Below are 17,500 nucleotides of genomic sequence, written 5' to 3' on the forward strand. Positions count from 1 at the left end.
ACTAGTGATGTTGAACTTGCAGAAGAACCAGTCGTGGTCAGACGGCCAGTCGATCATCTCCGGGTGTCGACTGAACAGAGACTTCTTAGCGAAGTCGGCCTCCGTCCCGTTCACCTGGAGGACAGGAAGAGGACGAGGTCATGTGACTGCTCACCTGGACACACAGGTGTGTGTGTGTGTGTGTGTGTGTGTACCTCCACCACGGATCCAGACAGGATGATGTGAGCACAGAGAGGACTCTGAGGGTCGAAGCCCTGCTGACGGCAGTAATCTGTCTGAGCCAGAGACATGGACAGAGACGCTGCAGAGTTCACCTGCAGAGACACAACAACACACAGTAGTATTAGTAGTGCAGTCCCTGTGAGACCCGTCCTCTAGATCATTCAGTCCATGTGTTTAACAACCTGTCAGACGTTAATGAACTAACTAAAGACGAACAACAGGAACTGTTCCATCAGTTGACAGACTGTAAACCAGACTTCTCTGTTTCTGCTGACTCCTGTCACCTGACTCCTGTCACATGACTCCTGTCACATGACTCCTGTCACATGACTCCTGTCACATGACTCCTGTCACATGACTCCTGTCACCTGACTCCTGTCACCTGACTCCTGTCACCTGACTCCTGTCACATGACTCCTGTCACATGACTTCAGCTCTGACATGTGACTGTAAACTGCTGAGTCACTCTGTGGAGGAACTGCTGAGTCACCTGTTGCATAAACTGATGTTTACGTTTTCATAATCTCACTCAATGCTATGTTTCTAATGTAGAACTGCAGACTCTAGTATTTCTGACCCAGTTCTACTCTGTAGTATTTCCTGAGGAAGTATTGTAGAAGTATTATAAAGTGTTCAGTAGTTCTGTGGTACTTCACGGTTCTGTTAACTGAATCTAGTGAGTCTGCACAGTAACTAACAGAACTTCTGGTTCTGGTTCTGCAGACTCTCCAGTAGTTCTGGTTCTGGTTCTGCAGACTCTCCAGTAGTTCTGGTTCGGGTTCTGCAGACTCTCCAGTAGTTCTGGTTCGGGTTCTGCAGACTCTCCAGTAGTTCTGGTTCGGGTTCTGCAGACTCTCCAGTAGTTCTGGTTCTGGTTCTGCAGACTCTCCAGTAGTTCTGGTTCGGGTTCTGCAGACTCTCCAGTAGTTCTGGTTCTGGTTCTGCAGACTCTCCAGTAGTTCTGGTTCTGGTTCTGCAGACTCTCCAGTAGTTCTGGTTCGGGTTCTACTCTGTAGTATTTCCTGAGGAAGTATTTGAGGAAGTACTGTAGAGGTACTGTTCAGTAGTACTGTGAACCCTGCAGTACCAGTACCAGTACCAGTACCAGCAGGTAGTTTACCTGCAGGTCCTGCACGGAGATCTCCATGCGGGTCAGGTAGAGGTAGGGCTGTCCGGTCCCGGAGCCCTCCGGTCCCTCCGGTCCGTCGCTCACCGAGAAGGTGTTGGAGAACGGCTGACCGATCACCGGCTGGTGGCTGGAGATGGTGGCCATGGAGGCCCAGTCACACTGATGAGCCACGAACCGAGCCACCCGGGCCACCTGGTCGTGAGGAGGGATCCGGAGCCTGCAGCCGGAGGACGGGGAGCCGGAGACCGGGAGGAGACCCTGGAGGTCCAGGAGGACCAGGAGGAGACCGGGGAGGAGCAACCACTGAGACCGAGGAGGAGCGCTCATAGTCGGATCAGAGTGAAGAGGAAGGTCGGCGAGAGAACCACATATAAACAACACGGACACATCCGGTCTGGAGTTTCAAAATAAAACAACACGGACACATCCGGTCTGGAGTTTCAAAATAAAACAACACGGACACATCCGGTCTGGAGTTTCTAAATAAAACAACACGGACACATCCGGTCTGGAGTTTCTAAATAAAACAACACGGCCACATCCGGTCTGGAGTTTTAAAATAAAACATGGGACCACATATATAAACAACACGGCCACATCCGGTCTGGAGTTTCAAAATAAAACACGGGACCACATATAAACAACACAGCCACATCCGGTCTGGAGTTTCAAAATAAAACACGGGACCACATATAAACAACACAGCCACATCCGGTCTGGAGTTTCAAAATAAAACACGGGACCACATATAAACAACACAGCCATATCCCTTCTCTCTCAACATCCACAATGGAGTTTCAAAATAAAATATTTAGTGACAGTTGCAAAAGAATTACCTCCCATTATTCCTGCAACGGAGTTTCAGAATAAAATATTTAGAAATCCTTAAAACAAAAAGTCCTCCATCATTCCTGCAATGGAGTTTCAAAATAAAATATTTAGAAACACTTAAAGCAGAAATCCCTCTCATTATTCCTGCAACAAAGTTAAAAAAAAAAAAAAAAAATAATGACAGATATAACAGAAAGTCCTCCCTATTATTCCTAGAATGGATTTTCAAAATAAAAGATTAACCAACAGTTAAAACAGAATGCCCTCCCATTAATCCTGTAACAGAATTTAAAAATAAAATATTTAGTAACAGTTAACAGAAATTCCTCCCATTAATCCTGAAACAGAGTTTCAAAATAAAGTAACAGTTACAACAGAAAGTGCTTCCATTAGTCCTGCAATAAATAGTTTCAAAATAAAAGCTAAAATGACACATTTTTCCTTGAACCCTGTTTTCAAGATAAAAGTCACATTTATGTAAAAGTTGACAGAAATCTGATCTCCACACACACACATTATCATTCCTTCAAAATAAAACAAACAAATGAAATGTTCAATTTAGTTCTTTTATTTAGAAAAACAATAAAAAGTGTCCAGACGTTTTCGACAGTAGAAAAATAAGTATTTGTGTTTAGCGTGAAGCCGGTTTAGTGAGCGTCACCTTGACCTTTGACCTCACACACGCCACACAGCTTGTCCTCGATGGTGAAGCGGCCCTGGCAACCGTTGCTACGGCAGAGACAGGGTACCTCCGGTTTACCGGGTGAGTCGGCGGAGTAGTTCCAGGTGAGCTCAGTGCCGGCCTTCACAACCCTGAGAGATCCAGAGAGACACAGTTATTACCAATCAATCAATCAATCAATCAATAATCAATAATCACCACCTCCTCTTCCTCACCTGCTGGTGAAGAAGGCCACGACGGGGAAGCCGGGGTCGTGGGAGTCCGTGAAGACGTTCTGGATCAACAGGTTGGACTGACAGCTGTGCTGCAGGGAGCACAGGAAACACAGACTTTATTAATACTCAGAAACACTCATCAGAAATTAATAAACAAATACTCATCATAAACACTCATCAGAAATACTCAAACACTAATAATAAATACTCATAATAAATACTCATAAATAATCATAATAATACTAATAATAAATACTCACAAATAATCATAATAATACTAATAATAAATACTCATAAATAATCATAATAATACTAATAATAAACTAATAAACAAATACTCATAATAAATACTCATCAGAAATACTCAAACACTAATAATAAATACTCATAATAAATACTCATAAATAATCATAATAATACTAATAATAAATTAATAAACAAATACTCATCATAAACACTCATCAGAAATACTCAAACACTAATAATAAATACTCATAAATAATCATAATAATACTAATAATAAACTAATAAACAAATACTCATAATAAATACTCATCAGAAATACTCAAACACTAATAATAAATACTCATAATAATACTAATAATTAATTAATAAACAAATACTAATAATAAACACTAATAATAAACTAATAAACAAATACTCATAATAAATACTCATAAATACTACTAATAAATTAATAAATAAAAACCTTTTTTGTATTTTATAAGGGTGTTTATAAATAAAGTGTTTATTAACGTGTTGTTTATTAATAAAGTGTTTATTAACGTGTTGTTTATTAATAAAGTGTTTATTAACGTATTGTTTATTAATAAGGGGGCGTGTTGTTACGTTGATGAAGCGGCTGACGTTTCCCTCCTTGCTGGCGTCCAGGAAGTAGACGTCCTCCGCCTCCATCGCTCTCTTTAAACTCTTGTGGCTCTTCATCTCGCCGCCGTTCACGCCGGGGACCGCCAACAACGCCGGCGCCGCCGCCTCCGCCTCCGCCTCCGCCTCCGCCTCCGCCTCCTCGGGGCCGTCCGTCGTCACGGCAACCTTCTTCTCCAGAGCCGGAGGCCGGTCACCTGACTCAGCCGGTGGAGACGACGGAGGCTCGGGACCGCCGACCAACACCGTCTGGAACCAGGAGCACGTTATCCGTCACAGTACTGCTACTCACATAGTAATACTTCTACTGGAGTACTAGTACTCACATAGTGATACTTCTACTGTAGTACTAGTACTCTGTGATACTACCACTAAATGTACTCATCAGAGCTCTGACCTTGTCTCTGTCCGGTGGCGTGGCGGCGGCGTTGGCGTCGGCGGGTCTCTGGATGACGGGGACGTGCAGCGGCGGCGAGGTGGCTGCGGTCGTTGGCGTGGCTGCGGTCGTTGACGTGGGCGGCTCCAGCACGGTGCTCCGCCCCTCCAGCACCGGCGGCAGCAGCCACTCGGTGACCACCTCCACCTCGTCGTCCGACGGCAGGTCGGCCCGGGTCAGCTTCGGCGGCAGCGGCTCGGCGGGACTCTGACCTCGCCGCAGCATCACACCTGAACACATCGCACACGTTACCTCACACATGATCACTGATGCATCCTGGGGGATCGACGGCGACGGCGTCTCACCTGCGTACGTGCACACGAACGTGCCGCGGTCCAGGTCGTCGCGGCAACGGACGCCCCAGCCGCGGCCGTCGGTCTGGAAGACCTGGAGGCGGACGGTGATCCCTCGCTGGACCAGCCGGTTCTGACAGCGAGCACGGACGCAGCCGCACCACGGGCCGCACTCGTACACCCTGAGGACCGCCGTGACATCACGTTATAGACGTAACCTTTACTGACCCGTCTGACCCCGACGGGACCGCCGTGACATCACGTAGTATTCTAGTAGTATTCTAGTAGTACTATAGAGTAGTAGAGTAACGGACTCGTCTTACCCTGACGGGACGGCCTCCGTCAGCCGGTGGTGGTCGTAGCGGCGCCCTCCTCCCGTCATGGCGGCGCAGGCGCAGAGCTGCGTGTCGCTGCAGCCGTCGGTGCAGTCGCAGCAGGCGTGGAACAGCGTGGGCCCGCGGGTCAGGAAGCAGCCGTGCGGCCAGCGCTCCTTCCTGTAGCGGAATTCGGCGGGCCGGGCGCCGCCGTCCCCGACGCACAGCTGCACCGGCGTGGGCTCCACGCCGCGGCTCAGGTCCATCTCCGGCCGCCGGGGGCCCGCCGCCGCCGGAGGGTCCAACCGCACGCACGGGTGGAAGGTGAAGAAGTCCACCTGGAGACAAAGCTGTAGTTTACTGACGGACCATGAAGGCAACACGGTACTTCTACTGCATTAGTATGTAGTACTAGTATGTAGTAGTAGTATGTAGTACTAGTATGTAGTATGTAGTGTTAGTATTTAGTACTAGTATGTAGTATTAGTATGTAGTATGTAGTACTAGTATGTAGTATTAGTATGTAGTATTAGTATTTAGTACTAGTATGTAGTATTAGTATGTAGTACTAGTATGTAGTATGTAGTATGTAGTACTAGTATGTAGTATTAGTATGTAGTATTAGTATTTAGTACTAGTATGTAGTATTAGTATGTAGTATGTAGTATGTAGTACTAGTATTAGTATGTAGTACTAGTATGTAGTATTAGTATGTAGTACTAGTATGTAGTATTAGTATGTAGTATTAGTATGTAGTACTAGTATGTAGTATTAGTATGTAGTACTAGTATATAGTACTAGTATGTAGTATTAGTATGTAGTATTAGTATGTAGTATTAGTATTTAGTACTAGTATGTAGTATTAGTATGTAGTACTAGTATGTAGTATGTAGTATGTAGTACTAGTATGTAGTATTAGTATGTAGTATTAGTATTTAGTACTAGTATGTAGTATTAGTATGTAGTATGTAGTACTAGTATTAGTATGTAGTACTAGTATGTAGTATTAGTATGTAGTACTAGTATGTAGTATTAGTATGTAGTATTAGTATGTAGTACTAGTATGTAGTATTAGTATGTAGTACTAGTATATAGTACTAGTATGTAGTATTAGTATGTAGTATTAGTATGTAGTATTAGAATGTAGTATTAGTATGTAGTATTAGTATGTAGTATTAGTATGTAGTACTAGTATGTAGTATTAGTATGTAGTACTAGTATGTAGTATTAGTATGTAGTACTAGTATATAGTACTAGTATGTAGTATTAGTATGTAGTATTAGTATGTAGTATTAGAATGTAGTATTAGTATGTAGTATTAGTATGTAGTATTAGTATGTAGTATCTAGTGTAGAGCGGTACTTTCAGATTGTTGTGCTGGTCCCTGAAGGCATCACCACCCACCTGCAGCAGGTCGTAGCTCTCTGAGGCTAACAGGAAACGCATCACGTCGTCATGGTTACGGAGACTCTGTCCACACGGGGCTTTGTAGACGACGTCCCAGTCCTCCTCGCCGTCCTCCACGCCATCCTCCGCGCCGTCCTCCACGTTGTCCTCCTCGCCGCCCCCACCTCTGGATGACATCATCAGCGGAACAGCGCTCAGCCTCTTAAAGCCGCAGAGCAGCGGCACCTTCAGGGGGTTCTGACCCCAGAACGCAGGGCTGCCCTGAGGCATGCTGGGTAAACCGGGCAGGCAGGCCTGGAGGGAGAGACCAGTACAGTATATATATATATATATATACACTAATATACTAACTGTGTGTACAAGTACTCAGAGTGTGTAGTACCTTGCAGCAGGCGTGGGGCTGGTACTGCAGCTGCACCGGGGTCAGCGGAGGCAGCAGCTCCTCGCGGCCTGAAGGAGGCGCCTCCGCCTCCGCCTCCGCCGCCACCGCCGCCGAGCTGGACGGCCCGTTAGAGGACGAGGAGCTGAGGGGGGACAGCGCCTCATCTGGACAGGAAGACACTACCAAAATAAGACTTCACACATTAAAGTCATTAGAGAGATTCTATCGGAGCTAGAAGACTGAATCAAAGAGTCCTGGTTGTCATGACAACAGGGAAGTTTCAGAATAAAAGCGTCTGTGTTTACCTGCGCCGATGACCACCTGGACCACGGACGAGTCCTGAGAGGAGACCAGAGGACAGTTCAGAGACTCCAGCAGCTTCAGGCCCTGAACGTACTCTGGACAACACACAACAGGAAGTAGCCGTTACTACGACAGGAAGTCCAGCTCATTACCAGCGAAGAAGAGATGAAGTAAAGAGTCACACCTTTGTCTGTGGCTGTGTTCTTCTTCAGGACTCTCTTCAGGTAGTCCAGGTACTCAATGACCCCACTAAAGACCTGATCCACGTCCTCCTCGGCCCAGAAGGTCCTGGCTCTCTCTGAGAAACACAAGAAACAGAAGAGAGCTGCTGGTTTAGCTGCTCATGTTCTTGGAGGCTGGACCAGCTGATCAGGCGGGTCCGCTCTGTGGTCGGCGTGGAGCTGGACTCTCTGGTGACGGTGACGGAGGACAGAGGACAGAACAGTCAACAGACTGCTGGTCTTACTGGACAACGCCAGCCATCCTCTGCTCTGCACGCCATCATCACCAGACAGAGGAGCTGGTTCAGCGGCAGGCTGCGGCTCCACACACACACACACACACACACACACACACACACACACACTTTAACACTGCCTTTTTAATAACATGTTTTACACCATGGATATTTATATACACATACATATATATATATATATATTTATGTATATATACATATATGTATATATATATATATATATATATGTGTACATAAATATATATATATATATATGTATATATTTATGTACACATATATATATATATACATAAATATACATATATACACAAATATATATACATATATACATACATATATACATATATAAGTATATACACATGTGTATATACATATACACATGTGTATATATATACATGTATATATATATATATATGTATATATATATATATACATGTGTGTATATACATATATATATATGTATATATATATATACATATATATATATATACATGTGGACCTCTGGATTAATAAAGTTACTGTCTGTCTATGTATGAAACAATAACTGCATGTTTTCTGTTTTTGCTGCTTTATTAACTTCATAATGACATTCAGTTATTAAACCATCATTCAGTTATTAAACCATCATTCAGTCATTAAACCATCATCCAGTCATTAAACCATCATCCAGTCATTAAACCATCATTCAGTTATTAAACCATCATTCAGTCATTAAACCATCATTCAGTTATTAAACCATCATTCAGTTATTAAACCATCATCCAGTCATTAAACCATCATTCAGTTATTAAACCATCATCCAGTCATTAAACCATCATCCAGTCATTAAACCATCATCCAGTTATTAAACCATCATCCAGTTATTAAACCATCATCCAGTCATTAAACCATCATTCAGTCATTAAACCATCATCCAGTTATTAAACCATCATCCAGTTATTAAACCATCATTCAGTTATTAAACCATCATTCAGTCATTAAACCATCATCCAGTTATTAAACCATCATCCAGTTATTAAACCATCATTCAGTCATTAAACCATCATTCAGTCATTAAACCATCATCCAGTCATTAAACCATCATCCAGTTATTAAACCATCATCCAGTTATTAAACCATCATCCAGTCATTAAACCATCATTCAGTTATTAAACCATCATTCAGTCATTAAACCATCATTCAGTCATTAAACCATCATCCAGTCATTAAACCATCATTCAGTTATTAAACCATCATTCAGTCATTAAACCATCATTCAGTCATTAAACCATCATCCAGTCATTAAACCATCATTCAGTCATTAAACCATCATTCAGTCATCAAACCATCATTCAGTCATTAAACCATCATTCAGTCATTAAACCATCATTCAGTCATTAAACCATCATTCAGTCATTAAACCATCATTCAGTCATTAAACCATCATTCAGTCATCAAACCATCATTCAGTTATTAAACCATCATTCAGTCATTAAACCATCATCCAGTCATTAAACCATCATTCAGTTATTAAACCATCATTCAGTCATTAAACCATCATTCAGTCATTAAACCATCATCCAGTCATTAAACCATCATTCAGTCATTAAACCATCATTCAGTCATCAAACCATCATTCAGTCATTAAACCATCATTCAGTCATTAAACCATCATTCAGTCATTAAACCATCATTCAGTCATTAAACCATCATTCAGTCATCAAACCATCATTCAGTTATTAAACCATCATTCAGTCATTAAACCATCATCCAGTCATTAATAACATTATAACATTAAACATTCTTCTTACCGACTTCTTGTGGATCTAACAGCTCCTCTTCCTCTTCCTCCATCTCCAGCTGATACAGTCAGCTGTTAGCTGTTAGCTGTTAGCCTGTTAGCCTGTTAGCTGTTAGCCTGTTAGCTCTCTGTTAGCCTGTTAGCTGTTAGCCTGTTAGCCTGTTAGCTCTCTGTTAGCCTGTTAGCTCTCTGTTAGCTCTCTGTTAGCCTGTTAGCTCTCTGTTAGCCTGTTAGCTCTCTGTTAGCTGTTAGCTCTCTGTTAGCCTGCTAGCCTGTTAGCTCTCTGTTAGCCTGTTAGCTCTCTGTTAGCCTGTTAGCTCTCTGTTAGCCTGTTAGCTCTCTGTTAGCTGTTAGCTCTCTGTTAGCCTGTTAGCTCTCTGTTAGCTCTCTGTTAGCCTGTTAGCTCTCTGTTAGCCTGTTAGCTCTCTGTTAGCTGTTAGCTCTCTGTTAGCCTGCTAGCCTGTTAGCTCTCTGTTAGCCTGTTAGCTCTCTGTTAGCCTGTTAGCTCTCTGTTAGCTCTCTGTTAGCTGTTAGCTCTCTGTTAGCCTGTTAGCTCTCTGTTAGCCTGTTAGCTCTCTGTTAGCCTGTTAGCTCTCTGTTAGCCTGTTAGCTCTCTGTTAGCTCTCTGTTAGCTGTTAGCTCTCTGTTAGCCTGTTAGCTCTCTGTTAGCCTGTTAGCTCTCTGTTAGCTCTGTTAGCTGTTAGCTCTCTGTTAGCTGTTAGCTCTCTGTTAGCTCTGTTAGCCTGTTAGCTCTCTGTTAGCTCTGTTAGCTGTTAGCTCTCTGTTAGCTGTTAGCTCTCTGTTAGCTCTGTTAGCCTGTTAGCTCTCTGTTAGCTCTGTTAGCTGTTAGCTCTCTGTTAGCCTGTTAGCTCTCTGTTAGCTCTGTTAGCTGTTAGCTCTCTGTTAGCCTGTTAGCTCTCTGTTAGCCTGTTAGCTCTCTGTTAGCTGTTAGCTCTCTGTTAGCCTGCTAGCCTGTTAGCTCTCTGTTAGCCTGTTAGCTCTCTGTTAGCTGTTAGCTCTCTGTTAGCCTGTTAGCTCTCTGTTAGCCTGTTAGCTCTCTGTTAGCCTGTTAGCTCTCTGTTAGCCTGTTAGCTCTCTGTTAGCTCTGAGCTAGCAGCTAAAAACAAACAGATGTAACTCAGCTTTCAGCTTCCAGCGACACTAACAACCGTGAAACCTCCGTCGTTCACTCCCGTTACCGACAGCAGCTCCGTTACCGTCGTTTTTAACCGTTAACCGTTTAATATTTTAATAAAATAACAACATTACCTGCTAGCATTAAACATTCGCCTTTTCATTGATTGACAGTTAATATTGGTCATCAACGGCTGCCGTAGAGAGGGAGCTTAAATTATACCCGGAGTGTAGTCTTCCAGTCACTTTTTCATCTCATAACATTAATGTTCTCACCTATATCACAATAAAACGTTGTTTTGCTTCATTACTTATACATAAACCGAATTGTTAATAAAGTTTCAATACGTGTTAGTCCGCTGAACTCAGTTTATCTGCCTGGCAGACTCAGCTCAGGGCGCATACTTACTCCCAAACTACGCTTCGCTTTTTGAGTTGACCCACGTGGACCACCGTACTACAGAACCCCTTAGGAAATACACAAACTTCTATCTTTACACAACAAATACTACATTTATATAAACCTTAATATGTCCAAAAACACATCAAAAAACATGTTCAGACTATAAACTGAACATCGGCTGTAATGAAAGCTCAGAGCCAAGAACAGATATGGATTTATAATAGCATAAAGGGGCTAACTTTAGCCACTTCCTGGGTAGTTTTGTAACAGTGAAATGAAACTTATGCAAGTTTAAAATGCAGCTTCTTGAAGAACAAAGATCAGCTGCATGTTGAGGAGCGGCATGAGAGGTGAGGAGACCTAACACTGCTCAAATATACAGATTATAACATGAAGGTCTGTTGTTATAATAAAATATATAGATTATAACATGAAGGTCTGTTGTTATAATAAAATATATAGATTATAACATGAAGGTCTGTTGTTATAATAAAATATATAGATTATAACATGAAGGTCTGTTAAAATAAAATATATAGATTATAACATGAAGGTCTGTTAAAATAAAATATATAGATTATAACATGAAGGTCTGTTAAAATAAAATATATAGATTATAACATGAAGTTCTGTTGTTATAATAAAATATATAGATTATAACATGAAGGTCTGTTGTTATAATAAAATATATAGATTATAACATGAAGGTCTGTTAAAATAAAATATATAGATTATAACATGAAGGTCTGTTGTTATAATAAAATATACAGATTATAACATGAAGGTCTGTTGTTATAATAAAATATATAGATTATAACATGAAGTCAGTCTAAATGAAAAGATACTAGCTTTTAATTTAGATTTATTAAGTGTTATGTTTGATATGTTATGTGATATAATGTCTCAGTGCCTTTAGTAGAAATTACAAAACAATAACATATTATAAATAATAGATGTTTTAATGGACTGACTGGTGAGATAAATAAACAATAGGTAATATATATATATATATATTATCATCTTCCTCCTCAGGTCAGATGGCTCAGGTGCGGCGGTCGGTGAGTGATGCATTGTGGGGGATGTGTGCAGCGGACTCCATGTCCATGCCGGTCCACTGGTACTACGACGTCGAGGACATCAGGAGGGACTTCGGCGGCTGGATATCTGGATTCAACTCGCCCAGAGACCGACACCCGTCCAGCATCCTCAGCCTCTCCAACACCGGTACCAAGATCTGGACCAACATCTGGGACAGGTTTAACGAAGTCCTGGACCTGTTTAACAAAGTCCCGGACCTCTTTAACGAAGTCCCGGACCTGTTTAACGAAGTCCCGGACCTCTTTAATGAAGTCCTGGACCTGTTTAACGAAGTCCCGGACCTCTTTAACGAAGTCCCGGACCTCTTTAATGAAGTCCTGGACCTGTTTAACGAAGTCCCGGACCTCTTTAACGAAGTCCCGGACCTCTTTAATGAAGTCCTGGACCTGTTTAACGAAGTCCTGGACCTCTTTAACGAGGTCCTGGACCTCTTTAACGAAGTCCCGGACCTGTTTAACGAAGTCCCGGACCTCTTTAACAAAGTCATGGACCTCTTTAACAAAGTCATGGACCTGTATAACGAAGTCCTGGACCTCTTTAACGAAGTCCTGGACCTGTTTAACGAAGTCCTGGACCTCTTTAACGAGGTCCTGGACCTCTTTAACGAAGTCCTGGACCTCTTTAATGAAGTCCTGGACCTGTATAACGAAGTCCTGGACCTCTTTAACGAAGTCCTGGACCTCTTTAATGAAGTCCTGGACCGCTTTAACAAAGTCCTGGACCTCTTTAATGAAGTCCTGGACCTGTTTAACGAAGTCCCAGACCTCTTTAACGAAGTCCCGGACCTCTTTAATGAAGTCCTGGACCTCTTTAACGAAGTCCCGGACCTGTTTAACGAAGTCATGGATCTCTTTAATGAAGTCCTGGACCTGTTTAATGAAGTCATGGACCTCTTTAACGAAGTCCCGGACCTCTTTAACGAAGTCCCGGACCTGTTTAACGAAGTCATGGATCTCTTTAATGAAGTCCTGGACCTCTTTAACGAAGTCATGGACCTCTTTAACGAAGTCCCGGACCTCTTTAATGAAGTCATGGACCTCTTTAACGAAGTCCCGGACCTGTTTAACAAAGTCATGGATCTCTATAATGAAGTCCTGGACCTCTTTAACGAAGTCCCGGACCTCTTTAATGAAGTCCCGGACCTGTTTAACGAAGTCATGGACCTCTTTAACGAAGTCCCGGACCTGTTTAACGAAGTCATGGATCTCTTTAATGAAGTCATGGACCTCTTTAACGAAGTCATGGACCTCTTTAACGAAGTCCTGGACCTCTTTAACGAAGTCCTGGACCTGTATAATGAAGTCATGGACCTCTTTAACGAAGTCCCGGACCTGTTTAACGAAGTCATGGATCTCTTTAATGAAGTCATGGACCTCTTTAACGAAGTCATGGACCTCTTTAACGAAGTCCTGGACCTCGTTAATGAAGTCCTGGACCTGTATAATGAAGTCATGGACCTCTTTAATGAAGTCATGGACCTCTTTAACGAAGTCCCGGACCTCTTTAACGAAGTCCCGGACCTGTTTAACGAAGTCCCGGACCTCTTTAACGAAGTCCCGGACCTCTTTAACAAAGTCCTGGACCTCTTTAACAAAGTCATGGACCTGTATAACGAAGTCCTGGACCTCTTTAACGAAGTCCTGGACCTGTTTAACGAAGTCCTGGACCTCTTTAACGAGGTCCTGGACCTCTTTAACGAAGTCCTGGACCTCTTTAATGAAGTCCTGGACCTGTATAACGAAGTCCTGGACCTCTTTAACGAAGTCCTGGACCTCTTTAATGAAGTCCTGGACCGCTTTAACAAAGTCCTGGACCTCTTTAATGAAGTCCTGGACCTGTTTAACGAAGTCCCAGACCTCTTTAACGAAGTCCCGGACCTCTTTAATGAAGTCCTGGACCTCTTTAACGAAGTCCCGGACCTGTTTAACGAAGTCATGGATCTCTTTAATGAAGTCCTGGACCTGTTTAATGAAGTGATGGACCTCTTTAACGAAGTCCCGGACCTCTTTAACGAAGTCCCGGACCTGTTTAACGAAGTCATGGATCTCTTTAATGAAGTCCTGGACCTGTTTAATGAAGTGATGGACCTCTTTAACGAAGTCCCGGACCTCTTTAACGAAGTCCCGGACCTGTTTAATGAAGTCATGGACCTCTTTAACGAAGTCCCGGACCTCTTTAACGAAGTCCCGGACCTGTTTAACGAAGTCATGGATCTCTTTAATGAAGTCCTGGACCTCTTTAACGAAGTCATGGACCTCTTTAACGAAGTCCCGGACCTCTTTAATGAAGTCATGGACCTCTTTAACGAAGTCCCGGACCTGTTTAACAAAGTCATGGATCTCTATAATGAAGTCCTGGACCTCTTTAACGAAGTCCCGGACCTCTTTAACGAAGTCCCGGACCTGTTTAACGAAGTCATGGACCTCTTTAACAAAGTCCCGGACCTGTTTAACGAAGTCATGGATCTCTTTAATGAAGTCATGGATCTCTTTAATGAAGTCATGGACCTCTTTAACGAAGTCCTGGACCTCTTTAACGAAGTCCTGGACCTCTTTAACGAAGTCATGGACCTCTTTAACGAAGTCCTGGACCTCTTTAACGAAGTCCCGGACCTCTTTAACGAAGTCCTGGACCTCCTGGAACCTGTTTTATGTTGTTGTGACTAACAGGAAGTTTATTCATAACATCCTGTTTATGTGTTGCAGCCGGTAGCGGTCGGACCGCCTGGTCGTCCGGCGCCAAGCGACCTGACGTGGTCGGTAACGTGATCCTCCACGACAAACTGAACCTGTGGAAGTCCTCCAAAGGCTCCGTCCACTACCATCAAGGTACTGAGTGACTCACTGAGTACTGATACTAATACTACTTCTGAGTACCGAGTACTGAGTACTGATACTACTTCTGAGTACTGAGTACTGAGAGTACTGTGTTTGTGGTGTCCAGGTCTTCAGGCGGGGGACAACACCCTGAACGTCCTCTGTTCCCTCCGAGCCGCCCGCTCGCTCGCCGACGGACGTTTCGCCGACGTCTCTCAGCCGGACGCCCGAGCCGCCGTCCTGGCGGACTACGTCCTCTTCCTGACCACGCCCGGCTCGCATCGCGACACCTACGCCGAGTCCTGCCACCGCTCCTTCTTCTCCAGCTGGCAGGACGGCAGACCGACCTCGCCCCGTCAGGTAAATCAAACGCACCCCGACAGAACCGCCAGCTGGTCCTGGTCTCACTGGATCCTGTTCTGGTTTTCAGGTTTTGGCGTTTGCAGAAAAGCGCTCTACGCACAAGCTGAGCTCGTCGTTCCCCGACAGCCAGCTGGACGCCATCGGCTGCCTTCCCATGATCCTCCCCTTCGTGCTGCTGTCCGCCTCGGCCGAGGAGGACCAAGCGGTGGGAGGCGGTTCTGAACTATTTCACGTCTCCCAGATAACGTGGTGACTGTCTGACCTTTGACCCCGTCTGTCTTCAGGTCTCAGCCGCCGTAGAGTTCGTGAAGCTCACCCACCCCCACCCGAAGGTGCCCGAGTACGTGTCCATCTACAGCCGGGCGCTGCACGCCGTGCTGGGAGGAGCCAGCGTCCGGCAGCAGGCCGAGGACGCCCTGAGGAGGCTGGACGCCTGGGAGGCCTGCCAGAGCTACAGCCGCAAGGCCGCCAGGTCCGACTGAACCGGCTGAACTGGCTGAACCGACCGAACCGACTGGACCGACTGAACCGACCGAACCGACTGGACCGACTGAACCGACTGAACCGACCGAACCGACTGGACCGACTGAACCGACTGAACCGACCGAACCGACTGAACCGGCTGAACCGGCTGAACCGACCGAACCGACTGGACCGACTGAACCGACTGGACCGACTGAACCGACTGAACCGGCTGAACCGACCGAACCGACCGAACCGACTGAACCGACCGAACCGACCGAACCGACTGAACCGACCGAACCGACCGAACCGACTGAACCGACCGGACCGCCTGAACCGGCTGATCCGGCTGAACCGACCGGACCGACCGAACCGACCGAACCGACCGGACCGACCGGACCGACCGAACCGGCTGGACCGGCTGAACCGACCGAACCGACCGGACCGACCGGACCGCCTGAACCGGCTGATCCGGCTGAACCGACCGGACCGACCGAACCGACCGAACCGACCGGACCGACCGAACCGGCTGAACCGGCTGAATCGACCGGACCGACCGGACCGACCGAACCGGCCGATCCGGCTGGACCGACCGAACCGGCCGAACCGACCAGACCGACCGAACCGACCGAACCGACCGAACCGGCTGAACCGGCAGAACCGACCGGACCGACTGAACCGACCGGACCGACTGAACCGACTGATCCGGCTGAACCGAGCGAACCGACCGAACCGACTGAACCGCCAGGTCCGACTGAACCGGCTGAACCGACAGAACCGCCAGGTCTGACTGAACCGGCTGATCCGGCTAAACCGACCGGACCGACCGAACCGACCGAACCGGCCGGACCGACTGAACCGACTGAACCGGCTGAACCAGCGGAACCAACCGGACCGGCTGAACCGACCGAACCGACTGAACCGACAGAATCGACCGAACCGACCGAACCCACTAAACCGACCGAACCGACCGAACCGACCGAACCGACTGAACCCACTGAACCGACCGAACCGACCGAACCCACTGAACCGACCGAACCGACCGAACCCACCGAACCCACTGAACCGACCGAACCGACCGAACCGACCGAACCCACTGAACCGACCGAACCGACCGAACCCACTGAACCGACCGAACCGACCGAACCCACTGAACCGACCGAACCGACCGAACCGACCGAACCCACTGAACCGACCGAACCGACCGGACCGACCGAATGACCATGAGACGCTTTAATCGACTGAACGACAGAACTGTGAAGAGAATCCTTTCTGTGTGTTGCAGGTTTCCGGCGTCCTCTAACGAGCGTCTGAAGGTCCATCAGAGCGCCGTGAACTACTTCGGTCTGGCCTGCTACACTAAAGGTTAGATACCTGCTTCATAGGTCATGTGATCATCAAAGGTAGAGAGGTCATGTGATCATCACAGGTAGAGAGGTCATGTGATCATCACAGGTAAGGAGCTGAACACTAATGATGTTTGTTGTAACCCATCAGGAGCTCTCAGCAGTCTGTTTTATCTGGCTCACCAGTTCCATGACGACCCGACAGGAGGAATCCTGACCAACACCAACTGTGGAGGTTTGTTACACAACTAGCAACCACCTAGCAACCACCTAGTGACCAAACAGCAACCACCTAGTGACCAAACAGCAACCACCTAGTGACGACCTAGCAACCACCTAGTAACCACCTAGTGACCAAACAGCCACCACCTAGTGACCAACTAGCAACCAAACAGCAACCACTTAGTGACCAAACAGCAACCACCTAGTGACGACCTAGCAACCACCTAGTAACCACCTAGTGACCAAACAGCCACCACCTAGTGACCAACTAGCAACCAAACAGCAACCACTTAGTGACC

The 17,500-nt window shown here is 45.6% G+C and overlaps 3 protein-coding genes across 7 annotated transcripts in view; 1 reads left to right on the forward strand and 2 right to left on the reverse strand.

Moving 5' to 3' along the window:
- Positions 1-3: 3 nt before the first annotated feature.
- creg1 (cellular repressor of E1A-stimulated genes 1) lies at positions 4-1,834 on the reverse strand (the record flags this gene model as incomplete). The annotated part of the gene is made up of 3 exons (XM_037763213.1): positions 1,343-1,834; positions 195-314; positions 4-114 (listed from the first exon to the last, which is right to left on the reverse strand). Coding segments are annotated over exons 1-3 (567 nt in total), but the record flags the coding sequence as incomplete, so codon positions are not given.
- Positions 1,835-2,734: 900 nt separating this feature from the next.
- Positions 2,735-10,733, reverse strand: setdb2 (SET domain bifurcated histone lysine methyltransferase 2). Of its 5 annotated transcripts, none has more exons than XM_037763215.1 (12): positions 10,424-10,733; positions 9,368-9,436; positions 7,284-7,397; positions 7,102-7,194; positions 6,797-6,975; positions 6,412-6,708; positions 5,017-5,345; positions 4,706-4,875; positions 4,362-4,630; positions 3,929-4,213; positions 3,080-3,168; positions 2,735-2,995 (listed from the first exon to the last, which is right to left on the reverse strand). In XM_037763215.1, exons 2-12 carry the CDS (start codon positions 9,408-9,410, stop codon positions 2,830-2,832), a joined length of 2,034 nt encoding a protein of 677 aa, XP_037619143.1. In that variant the 5' UTR covers positions 9,411-9,436; positions 10,424-10,733; the 3' UTR covers positions 2,735-2,829. The 5 variants fall into 5 exon arrangements, with proteins under 5 accessions (XP_037619143.1, XP_037619142.1, XP_037619144.1 ...); XM_037763214.1 differs by having other exon boundaries at positions 10,405-10,733; XM_037763216.1 differs by lacking the exon at positions 10,424-10,733 and adding an exon at positions 9,630-9,705.
- A 240-nt stretch (positions 10,734-10,973) lies between these two features.
- LOC119484420 overlaps positions 10,974-17,500 on the forward strand; it is a 7,464-nt gene continuing 937 nt past the window's right edge. The window contains exons 1-8 of the mRNA XM_037763221.1: positions 10,974-11,244; positions 11,927-12,118; positions 14,698-14,820; positions 14,936-15,168; positions 15,239-15,376; positions 15,456-15,643; positions 16,919-16,998; positions 17,131-17,214. Of these exons, the coding sequence (XP_037619149.1) occupies positions 11,223-11,244; positions 11,927-12,118; positions 14,698-14,820; positions 14,936-15,168; positions 15,239-15,376; positions 15,456-15,643; positions 16,919-16,998; positions 17,131-17,214 (1,060 nt within the window). The 5' untranslated portion in view covers positions 10,974-11,222. The remainder of the gene's footprint in view (positions 11,245-11,926; positions 12,119-14,697; positions 14,821-14,935; positions 15,169-15,238; positions 15,377-15,455; positions 15,644-16,918; positions 16,999-17,130; positions 17,215-17,500) is intronic.

The sequence above is a fragment of the Sebastes umbrosus genome, unplaced genomic scaffold (genome assembly GCF_015220745.1).
Source record: "Sebastes umbrosus isolate fSebUmb1 unplaced genomic scaffold, fSebUmb1.pri scaffold_208_arrow_ctg1, whole genome shotgun sequence".
Classification (NCBI taxonomy): Eukaryota; Metazoa; Chordata; class Actinopteri; order Perciformes; family Sebastidae; genus Sebastes; species Sebastes umbrosus.